The 12,159-nt window shown below is 42.7% G+C and overlaps 1 protein-coding gene across 1 annotated transcript; it reads left to right on the plus strand.

Annotated features, from left to right (window-relative positions):
* Positions 1-957: 957 nt before the first annotated feature.
* Positions 958-6,736, plus strand: LOC119578432 (cyclin-dependent kinases regulatory subunit-like). Its single transcript, XM_037926016.1, has 2 exons — positions 958-1,129; positions 6,091-6,736. Exons 1-2 carry the CDS (start codon positions 1,074-1,076, stop codon positions 6,215-6,217), a joined length of 183 nt encoding a protein of 60 aa, XP_037781944.1. The 5' UTR covers positions 958-1,073; the 3' UTR covers positions 6,218-6,736.
* The last annotated feature ends 5,423 nt before the right edge of the window (positions 6,737-12,159 follow it).

A 12,159-nucleotide genomic window follows, 5' to 3' on the forward strand; every position in this document is an offset into this window, starting at 1 on the left:
TACGTTAAATTACTACCATAAGGGAAAAAATTTTTTTTCCGGCTTCCCCGAAAGAGGGGGGGGGGGAAAGGGAAGGGAGGGAAAAGAATAGAGGAGAAGAAGGAAAAGAAAAGAAAGGGGAAGAGAGGGGGGAGAGAAAAGAGAAAAGGAGAGAGAGGGGAGAGAGAGAGAGAGGAGAGAGAGAGGAGGGGAGGAGAGGAGAGGAGGAGAGAGAAGAGAGAGAGAGAGGAGAGAGAGAGAGAGAGAGAGAAGAGGGGAGAGAGAGAGGGAGAGAGAGAGGGAGAGAAAAAAGAGAGAAAGAGAAGAGAGAGAGAGAGGAGAGAAGAGAGAGAGGAGAAGAGAGAGAGAGAGAGGAAATTTAAAAAAAAAAGAGAAGAGGGAGTGGGGGGGTGTGTGGGTGGTGGTGGGGGGGTGGGGGGGGGGTTGGGGTGGTGTGTGTGTGTGGGGGTGGGGGGGGGGGGTGGGGGGGTGGTGTGTTGTGTGTGTGTGTGGGTGGGGGGGGGGGGGGGTGGGGGGGGGGTGTGTGGGGGTGTGTGTGGGGGGGGTTTTGGGGGGTTCATTAAAATCTTTAAAACTAGAAAACGTTACTTTTAAAGTTTATATTCGTACATTTTAAAAAAAAACATATCGTTTCTCCTTTAAATAAAATATATTATCCACTTTCACAAAGTTGCCGACATAAAACGCAAAAACCAAACATACCAGAACATTCTCCTAATCAGCTACCGGATTCGAACGCGGCGCGCGACGCCACCTCGACCAATGAGAATCGCGGAACTGAACGAACACCCCTACCACCCCAACCCCAACGATCCCCAACTAACCAATCAGAATCACGGAACCGAACGAACACCCCGCCCCCACCCCGAAACCCCCTTCCACCAATCAGAATAGCCGATCCGAATGGACTCCGAAACCCCCCCGACCAATCAGAATCGCGCGAATCGAATTTAAATCTCCGACCAGGTTTAAACTCCCCAGCGAGCGAGCGAGAGGCAGGAGGTCCGTGCGCGCTGTCTCTCTCTCATCTCTCCCCTTTTCCGCCCCCGATTAAATTATTTTCTCTCTCCGCCATGCCTCACCGGATTTATTACTCAGACAAGTACTACGACGAGAAGTTCGAGTACAGGTGAGTGAAGGAAGGGGTGACTTTTTGTGTTTTTTTATGAAGTAGAGGGATAGAAAGGGGGAGAAATAGGTGTTAATAACAAGGAGGGAAGGAAACGTGTTGTGTTATTGTGATAAGTTCACGTGTTCCTTTTTTTTTTTTTTTAACGACAAAAGGCAGTTGGGATTCGGAGTGACAACTTTTTAAAAAAATAATAATGGAACTTGGGCTAAAATGATGTTGTGAAGTCGCAGTTCGTGGTATTTGATGTAAATATATAGATTTCTTATATATTGTATTTACACGTTCAAGGCAGAGGAACCTTTGCATTGTACTGTTGTCGTCGTTTAAAAGGTAGATAAATTTTACACCACTAATGCCCTAGAGATTTTTTAATCCTTTTTATGGGCTTTTTTTTTTTCCTCCTATGAACTTATATCAACGAACTATCAAATTATAGTTTTTTTTTTTTATATTCATAACAGGTAAAGTTTGTATTGTGCCATAGGCTAGGTAGTCTGTTCTAGTCTGTTCTAGGCCAAATATTAACCAAACAGCAATTCGGTTATCCCTATTATTGGAAAAAAATAATTGAATAATTCTCTCTCCCTCCCCTTCCCCCCTTTTCCCCCCTCCCCTCTCTCGCCCCCTCCTTCCTCCTCCTCCTCTCCCCCCCTCTCTCGTCTCCTCTTCCTCTCTCGGGGGGTTTCTCCCTCTTCCTCCCCCTCCGTCTCCCTCCCCTTTCCTCTCCCTCCCCTTCCTCCCCCTCTTCTCCCTTCCTTTCCTTCCTGCTCTCCCTCTCCCTCCCTTTTCTCGCCTTCTCCCCTCTCCCCCCCTTCCCCTTCCCCCTCTGTCCCCCTCTCCCTCTCCCTCTCCTCCCTTCCTCTCCCTCTCCTCTCCCCTCTTCGCTCTCCTCTCCCCCTCCCCTGCTTCCTCCTCTCCCTCCTGCTCTCCTCCCCCCTCTCCCTCTCCTCCCCTCTCTCCTCCCCTCCCCCCTCTCCTCCCTCTCCTCCCCTCTCTCTTTCCTCCCTCTCCTCCCCTTCTCCTCTCCTTCCCCCTCTTTTCCTCCCCTCTCCCTCTCTCGTTCTCCTCTCCTCTCCCTCTCTCGTTCTCCTCTCCTCTCCTTTTCCCCCCTTTTTTTTTTTTTTTTTTTTTTTTTTCCCCCCTCCTCTCCTCTTCCTCTCCCCTCCCTCCTCTTCTTCCCCCCTCTCCCTCTCCGTTTTCCTTTCCTCCCCTCTCCGTCTCCTCTCCCCCCTCCCTCTCTGCCCCTCTCCTCTCCCTCTCTCTTCTCCTCCCTCTCCCCCTCTCCTTTCTCCTCCCCCTCGCTCTCCTCCCCCTCTCGTCTCCTCTTTCCCTCCTCGGTCTCCCCTTCCCCCCCTCCCTCTCTCCCTTTTGGTCTCCTCTCCCCCCTCTCCCCGGGGTTCCCCTCCTCTCCCCCTCTCGTTTTCCCTCTCCCCCCCTCTTTTCCGGTCCCCCCTTTTTTTTCCCCTTTTTCCCTCTCCCCCTTCCGGTTCCTATCCTCTCCCCTCTCGGGCCCCCCTCCCTCTCTCGGCTCCTCCCCTCCCTCTCTTTGCCTTTCCCCTCCCCCTCCCTCCTCTTCCCCCCCTCTCCCTCTCTTTTCCCCCTCTCCTCCCTCTCTCGGTCTCCTCTCCTTTCTCCTCTTTTTCCCTCCCCTCCCCTTCCCCCCCCGGTCTCCTCTCCCCTTCCCTTTCCCCCCCTTTCCCCTCCTCTCCCTCTCTCGTCTTCCCCCCTCCCCTCTCTCGTCCCCCTTCTTTCCCCTCCCTCTCCCTCTCTCTCCCCCCTTCTTCTCTCCCTCCTCCTCCCTCCCCTCCTCTCCCTCTCTCGGGTTCCTCCCCCTCTCCCTCTTCGCTCCTCTCATCTCCCTCCGTTTTTCCTCCCTCCTCCCTCTTCTCCCTCCCTTCCCGCTTCCTTCCTCTCCCTCTCTCCTCTCCTCTCCTCTCCCTCTCTCGCCCCCCTCCTCTCCTCTCCCTCTCTCCTCCCCCCTCTCCCCCTCTCCTCTCCTCTCCCTCCCCCCACCATTCCTCTCCTCTCCTCTCCCCCCTTTTCTCCCCCTTCCCCCTCTCCCCTCCTCTCCCTCTCTCGTTTTCCCCTCCCCTCTCTCTTTCCCCCCCCTCTCCCCTCTTTTCTCCCCCTCTCTCCCTCTCGTCTCCTCCCTCTCCCTCCTCCCTCTCTTCTCCTCTCCCTCTCTTTTCCCCCTCTCTCCCCTCCTCCCTCTCTCTTCTCCTTCCCTCTCCTTTCCCTCTCCTCCCCTCCCCTCTCCTCTCCTCTCCCTCTCTCGCTCTCCTCCCCTCCCCTCCCCCCCTATCCCCTCCTTTCCCCTTTCTCCCTCTTTTCCCCTCCTCTCCCTCCCTCCCTCTCCTCCCCCCTCCCTCCCCCCTCCCTCTCCCCCTTCTCCATCTTCTCCTTCCCCCCCTTTCCCTCTCTCCTCTCTCCTCTCCCCTCCCTTTTCCCCTTGTCTCTCCCTTTCTTCTCTCTTTTTCCCTTTTCCTTTTCCCCCCCTCTCCCTTTCCCCCCTCCCCTTTCTCTCCCCTTATCCCTCTTCCTTTTTCTCCCTTTTTTTCCCTTTTTCCCCCCCCCCTTTCTTTTTTTTTTTTTTTTTTTGGGTTTTTTTTTTATGATGTCCTTGGGGTTTCTTTTTTTTTTTTTTTCCTTTCTTCTTTCTTTTTTTTTTCCCTTCCCCCCTTCCTTTTCTTTTTCATCCTCCCCTTTTTTCCCCCTTTTTTCTCTTTCCCCCCCTTTTATTCCCCCCCTCCCCGTTTTTTTTTTTTTAAAATTCCTTCCCCCCTTTTTTTCCACCTTCTTTATTTTTCCCTCTCTTTGTTTTTCCCCTTTTATTTTTTTTTTTTTTGCCCACCCCTTTTTTTTTGCTTCCTCCCTTTTCCCTTTTTCCCCAGTTCCCCCCTCCTTTTTTTTTTTTTTTTTTTTTTTTTTTTTCCCCTCCCCTTCCCCCCTTTTTTTTTTTTTAATTTTTTCCCCCCCTTCCTTGCTTTTCCCCTCTATTTTTTTTCCCCCCTCCTCTCTTCCCTTTCCCCCCCTCCTCTCCCCCCTCCTCCCCCCCCCCTTTTTTCTTCCCTTTTCCCCCTTCCTTTTCTCTTCTCTTCCCTTTCTTTTCCCTTTCTTTTTTTTCCCCCTTTCCCCCTTTTTTTTCCCCCCCCCCCCTTTTATAGGCCCCATTTTTTTTTTTTTTTTTTTTTTTTTTTTTTTTTTTTTTTTTTTTTTTTTTTTTTTTTTTTTTTTTTTTTTTTTTTTTTTTTTTTTTTTTTTTTTTTTTTTTTTTTTTTTTTTTTTTTTTTTTTTTTTTTTTTTTTTTTTTTATCAAATTTAAATTTTTTTTGCCCCAGCCAAAAAGGAAAAAGGGCCCAAGCTCCTGTTCGGGGGGCTTTGGGGGGGCCCTTTTCCGGGGGCCCCCCCCCAAAACCCCCCCCAACCCCAATTTTTAAACTTTTTTTTTTTTTAAAAAATCATTGTAATTATACAGGAATTGAGGTCTATTAAAGGACTGTTTTAGGTAAGGAGAGCTAGTGGCTGGAAGGGGTGTGGGGGAGGGGCCCTGGCTAGGGAAAGGCAACAGCCAGTGATAGAAGGTTAGGAAGGCTTTTGGTTCCTACGGAGATCCTTGTGGTATGATTGCATGCCACTGCATGCAGTTTATTTAAAGCAAAAAGAGCTGTTTTAAAGGGGTCATGCCTGTAAACGTATCATTTAGAAAAAAGTGCCATCTAGGTCATTTTCTTATTTAAACACCGTGCTGCTAAAAAAATGTAGTGTTCACTATAGTATTATTTTGTGTAATGTGTGCACACACGGATGGTTCTGTAATTGCTTAGCCATCAAGTAGTCAATTAGTCAGCCATGTGACCTCTCCTTGAGTTTTATTTTATTTTATTTTATTTATTTTTTTTCTCTCTCTCTTGCTATTGATATATTATTATAGATATAATTATTTTAATGTTATTGTCATTACCAGATAAAAGAAAATGTCTAAAATTGAAGCACCAGGGTGAACAGGTGAGATAGGTAGTATTAGGGATTGGTAACTAAGGACTAGCCATCTCTGTGTAAAGACAATTAAGAAACTAGACTCACAGTGGGCATGGCATGTACATACATACCATACCTGGCAGCACTGAATTAAACATTGAGCTTTTTTGTATCTATATTGTCACAGCATAATGAAATGTTCACAACTTTGACCAATAAATACTACTAATACAATGAAATCATTTCTATAGATCAATTTTATATTATATCATGTATGGTATATTAGTGCATAAGATCATTGATGTTGTGATTGCTCACCAAGGCGATGATAGGTCCATATTCCTGATGGCAGCTATTCATGCCATGCCAATGGAGGCAGCTCTCTGCTCTCGGCTTGCACTCCTGACCCCCCCCCCCCCCTTACCCCCAATTCCACTCTCTACTGAAATATTAAGAGAAAAGTTCTCAGTTATAGGGCTTTTATGAAACTTGGCCTGAATTATTGTATCAAAGGGAATGTTTGCCTGTAAACAAGATGACTAAAGTGTTACGTAGAAAATTGCAAAGTCCTATCGACCAAAACCTAGTTTTGAGGTAATCAAGTTTGAAAGATATCTCTGTAATGATTGCATAGATTTTGTTCTGGTTAGTCTTAAAAAATGCCTCTATTGAAGACCTTTTACTTGTGTTTTTAAAATTTTGCAATAAGAAAAAAAAAAAAAAAAAAAGTGTATTTACTATTTAAAGAGGAGAGGGTCCCATATTTCCTCACCAGTAGGTAAAATTTACATTTTAAAAATTATTATTATTATTTTATTTTGTTTATTTATTTATTATTTTTTTATTTTATTTAATTTTTTATTTTTATTTATTATTATTATTTTTTAGATTTTTGCATAAAATGAAAGCTCTTTTAGTCTTACATGCACACATTCAAACACACATACATAAACACATTTTCCCTATTAAATGCTTCAATAACCCAACTGCTCACATCTCGTCCACCCAACAGAGCCGCACATATTACTGTTTCGCCGGCCCATAACAACTCCACCCCCAAAGATGGATGAGGATGAGGACGAAGAGGAAGAGGAAGAACAACAGTAGGACGACCCCAATGCTCATCGATGCCCATGCCTTTCACTAGCTCATCATTCTTGTCTTCTCTCGGCTGTGACTTGACTCCTTCACCCCGACGAAACTGCGAATCTTCTGTTCCTGTGCTTTTTTCTTTTGCTGTTCTGTTTTACAGGGATCTTGATTTTGTCTTTCTTTGGCTGTATGTAATTTTTTTTTATATTATTATTTATTATTTTTTTTTTTATTGTTATTATTTTGTAATTCTCTATTATTGCCTTTTCTTCTTACCATTATTTGATTTGTTTTTCATTGACTTTTTAAATAGTAACAACCCAAATCCTGTAACAGTGATGTATATATAGCATTTAAGGGATGTTTGTATTTGGGAGTCTTTGTTGTTAAAATTGTAAGGTCTGGCCTTTTCCATTTATGTGAAAAAAAAGTTAACAGACATTAGCTTCCCCTGTTATTCTTTCCTTTGTATTAAGTTTTGACATTTCCATATCATAGTTATCTTTATTTCATCTGAATATAAATTTTATGCCAAACTTGATTTTTATTTTTGTCCTTTATTTGTTTGAGATTTTGTCTTTGCACTGCCTCAAGGTTCGGAGCAGTTTGTGAAGACTTTTTTGTTATTTATGTATTTATTTATTTGTGTATTTTTAGATATTTGTTTTAGCCTTTTTCAACAGTTCAAAGTATGATATGCTCTTGTAATATAGTTCTTGTATGCTTTTTGAGTGCATTGACTGATTGTTTAATGAAAATGTTCAATGCTTCAGGTTCTTCAGGCCTGCTTAAAGGCTGGTGTTCAAGATTTATTTATTTACTTTATTTATTTATTTATTTATTTTTCCCCTGACCCATAGACTATCTGTTGCTATCAAGTAGAATTCATAAAAGTTATTGCTTTCTTTTAGTTCCTACTTTTTGCTTTTTCTAAACAAATGATACCACATGTACAAATTATGAGGACCAATCAGCATAGAATAAAAATAACAGCTTCTCAGAATGTCTTGGCTTCAAAAAATGTAAAAATGTATAGTACACATGAGTCAAGATAATTTAGTTATAAGTGAAAGCCATTTATCAGCTTTACTATTTTTATAGTTACTGTTGCTGGTTGATAATTCATCTTCATAATCTAAATATTTTGAAGAGATAAATGAAGATATTGGGATTTCACTAAAATTGTTAGTTTATTAAGAGAATGTTTTATTCATTTTTGCCCCTCAAAACTTTGTAAATGGTCAGCTTTCTCATGTTAAGTCAAGAAATAAATACACTAACAGGCAGGTAAGGAGGGACATGCAACTTTATAAATAGCTTTTTGATATACTGAGTTTTGTTTTAATAATGTAAATGACCTAACCAATTGTTAAAGAAAAGCAAGGTTTATGGAGGAAACACCTGAGTCTGTAGTCTTAAATGGAATAAATTTTTCCAATTTGTATGTTTTGCAACTATTTTTCTGTGTGTATACTTTTCTCATTTTTGTGATATATTTTATAGGTTCCAAAGTCTGCACTGTAGGCTGATCTAGATTTTTACTGTCATAGCAAAAATCTAATGAGCAGCTAATGGGCTAATCTAATGGATCTTTGATTTTTGTCCCAGTGTGTACCATTCACAATATCTCTTGGTATCTTATGATGTGTATTTTATATGTTGACAAAGTTGGAAAAAAGTAAATAGTAAATTGAAAAGAATGTAAAAGATCTATTGTTATATAGTTTAAAAACTTAGTCTGAGGTAAATATGATTTGAATATAAGTTTATGATATTATGATATTTTAGTTGTTTTACATAAAACTAAACTTGTATTCATTTAGTAACTATGCAGTGCGGGGTTTTTATGAAAAGTAGTTATTGCATTCATGCACGGTGCTATACAAGCTTATATTCTTGTATTGCATTTACCTTTTCATATAAATTTCTATTATTTTCTATTTTATTTTATTTTTTTTTTTAATATTGCTGTGGGATGACATGATGATACCCATCAAGTCAAGTGATTTGTTATAGCTTAATTTTATTCCACGATGCTTATTGACAAGTGTTCTTTTTGTGTTTGCTATATTATCTTTTTATTATTATTATTATATTTTTTTTTTATATATGATGTATATGATAACATGACTATTGTAGTCTATTAAGCCAGATAATCGATTATGTTGATTGCCCCTAAGTAGAGCCCCTTACTCTGAAAACAACCCCATCCTCCAACAATGTCTCCAAAAACAAATAGGCCATGTTTCCACCTTACCATAGTTACATGTGAATCCCAAGCTTAAGTATTATCTGACTGACTTCACTATTACTCACCCTTTAAAACTCTGTCCCCCCTATAGATTGCCCTGTCAACATGTGATCTGCCCCAAGTTGTTTATATTGGCAAAGGCCTGCCCTATCCAACCATATTGCCCCACCCTCCTGTCATTGTCAGAAATGTTTGCATCTTGTCCATCCTACCAAACACTGTGGTCCACAGCACTCTGCCCTCTATGTACCTAGCCTGCTCATGCAAACAGCTCTGCTCAGTCACGTGTGTACCAGTTGTGGTATCTCAATGTATTTTATAGGGGCTGTCCAACCTAAAAGTTTGAGTCTGAGGTGGCAGTTCTCAGATTCAAGCTTGGCCTTATTTTACAGAAGGCCACCCCCAATCCCTTGCAGTTCTCAGATTCAAGCTTGGCCTTATTTTACAGAAGGCCACCCCCAATCCCTTGCTCGTTGTTGTCATTGGGGGGAGTTTAGGAGACAGAGGCCCAATGTAGGGGATCACCCCTTCTTTGGTCCTCAGCCCTCACCTCAACTAATTTTGCGTGTTCTTTTCTTATCCCCATTTCCTTTTCCTTCTCTTTTTCATCCCCGTCTTCTGTCCATTTATCCTAATTGTTAACTCATTTTTACCTTTTTTGTGACAATACTTCATCATAATGCTATATGACCTTTGATCTCTGGCACATTTATTTGTTTTGACCATTAACCATTCTACAAATCCACAGACATTGCCTTATTAAACCGAAAAACTTCCTTACCTTGGTGTTTCAACCCCAAGCCTCGCCTTATTATTGTATTTTGAATACACCGCTTAGATGTTGATGCGAGAGAATTTTTTCAGTAAATAAAGAATACAAAAGGCCGGGCAAGACGCACAGCAACAAGTTTTTTTTTTCTTGTTATACTACTCCAGTGCTGTTTTTTTCTCTGCCCATCCCCCTTCTCCCTAGGATGTTTCTACCTCTCCCCCAGTATGTCATCCTCCTAATCCTTGCATTCCCACTTTTATCCCCTCCCAATTAAATTCTTTTGCAATTTTAAATCCAGACACTCCAATCTCTACTCCCCAATCCCATGCCTGTTGTCGTAGGGGGGGGGCTTAGGGGTTCAGTGTTGGGATCACCCCTACTTTGGGCTTCAGCCCTCGCCTCATCCAATTTTGCATGGTCTTTTCTTCCTCCCCTTTCCTTTTCCTTCTCTTCTCCATACCCTTCTACTATCCACTTCCAAAGATGTGAGAACCTTGTTGAATGCTTGAAAGGCTGACTTTGTGCCAGTCATGAACAGCTTAGGGAAGTCAAGGGCATGGTATTCCCCATTTTAGTTGTATAGCCCTTACCCCTCAAGAGGACCTTGAGGGGTGGACCATTCCTCCCCATGGCCAGTAATAAATATTTTGTACCCCTGTTAGGTACAGTGAGGCTTCAACTGACTTCAATGTTTTGTGATCCGCTCTACAGCCCCTTACTCTGACAACTCAAGCACACAAAGTTTCCTTCCGCAGCCGCCCCGATTGCTCCCGCCTTGTCAGTTACATCCGAATCCCAGTCTAAAGCTTTATCTACTCTGACTGACTTCACTGACAAACCTATTCATCTCTCCTTCTATACTTGTACCGAAAATGCCTTCATCTTCTCGGCAGATGTGACAAGGATGAGTCAGACTGGAGAACACTTACTCGCCTGCCTTGTTGACTATCCAGTATCAGGTACAATGCTACACCTTAGAGGCCACCGTCAGTCCCCCTCCAGTATTGCCGAGATTACTTTTCCCCATGATGTTTATATCAGCGGAGTTTCTCCCTGTCTGACCATAAACTCCCCCACCCCTTCAGTGTCAATTGTTGACGTCTAGGCCACCCTGCCGAACACTGACGCTCCACATCTCGATGCCCTCTGTGTCCAACTGGGCACATTCGATCAGTCTGCACAATCACGCATAATGTATGTTATAAGGGCTGTTGAGGTGGCAATTCTGAGATTCAAACTTGCCAGGCCAGACAGGAAGCAAGCCGACTTCCTACTCTAATGCTGTCCTTCACTCCACATCCTTTCCTAAATCCTCTTCCTCCATCCCTCTATAAAAGAAGAAAGAAAGAATTTTTTTTCAGACCTCCCCACTTCAAAACTGTCTAATCATGACCCAGAAAAAACATGCCTACACCTCATCTATCCTCCTTCTATTCACGTTCCCCGTCCACCCCTTTCCTCCCACTCCCTCCCAACATATTCGATTCCGCCCTGCTTCATCATCATCTCCCCTTTCTTCACTGTATTCCCTTTCGCTTCCTCCTAGATACACGTGTGATTCGCTTTTGTAACAACAACCCCCTTCCCTGGATTCTCTCCTTCCTGACATTTTATCTGAAACTGCTCTTTGATCTAACCGCCCTTAACCCTATTTCTACTTTTGCTAACCCCCTACCTTGCCCTATTGACATCCAGAGTCCCACACTGTTTCCTCTGACAAATTTGATCTAATCACCCTTTAATACCCACCTTATCCCATTTACTCACCCTCTGTGTGGTGCAGCGGTAGCGATCTCGTTTAGCAATCTTGCTGACCTGCGTTCAAATCCCTCGCCGCCAGTGGATGGTAACCCCGGCCATTTCTTGTACACAGGGAGTCATTTAGAAGCAAAATGAAACAGACAGTATGTCACATCAAGAATATCCATTGTAACAAATGAAATTAAATTAAATTATTAAATCATTAGTTATTATTAATTATTACCTCTCTGTCCATTTAATGCTATACTATTCTCAACTGTTATACGACTTTTTAGTGTAGCACATTCAGTCATCACCTTTTTACTTCTAAACCTCTTTATAGGGTTATATGACCTTTGATATCTAGCACATTTATTTTTTGTAACCATTAACTATTCAATCTCTATCCCATCCTCTCCTACATCAATCTCTTCCTCTGTTTCCTCTCCCCTCCCCCCACCTCAAAGGAAAACCTTTGTTTTCAGACCTCCTAGCCAACTCCTTCTCACTTGAATACATTCAAAACTGTACTAATCATAACCAAAAAAAAAACAACAAAAAACCACACGCTTATCCCTCATCCACCGTCCAGTGTCTCTGCTCCCATTTCCTCAACACAGCCGACATCCGCCTCTCATCCTCATGTTCCTTCACCCATTCCTGTCGCTCCCTCCCAACACACCCCGTCCCCTGCTCCTGCTCCATGCAAACACATCCTCCTGTATCAATTTCCAATTACCATTTTGTATCTTCCCCACATTTCCCTCTTCCCTTTCTGTCTCTATATTTCTTCATAAAAAAAAACATTGCATGTTCTACCTCCCTTTCAAACTAATATCCCTTGCAGTTATTCACATCTTCGCCGCAGGATCACAGTTTTGTTTTAGTTTACTTTTCCGCTTCCCACCCTAATGACTTCGCTGGTTTTGAAACTCTACTTCCCCAACTAAAATCACCTTTCCTCATATCTGATGACTAACTGCAACCACACTCTTTTGTTCTTATTTCAGACCGTCACCCACACCCAAATCTTTTTCATACCTTGATCTTTCTCTTTGCTTCCCTTCCCTCCATTGGGACTCATCAGTAAATTCTGGACCATTTTCTTGATCTCCTTTCTCCTGCTTCGTATGTTCCGCTTAACAATCCCCTGTGTTGGTGCTGCGATAGAGCCGAATGGCATACTTTTACCTT

This window comes from Penaeus monodon, chromosome 11 (assembly GCF_015228065.2).
Source record: "Penaeus monodon isolate SGIC_2016 chromosome 11, NSTDA_Pmon_1, whole genome shotgun sequence".
Classification (NCBI taxonomy): Eukaryota; Metazoa; Arthropoda; class Malacostraca; order Decapoda; family Penaeidae; genus Penaeus; species Penaeus monodon.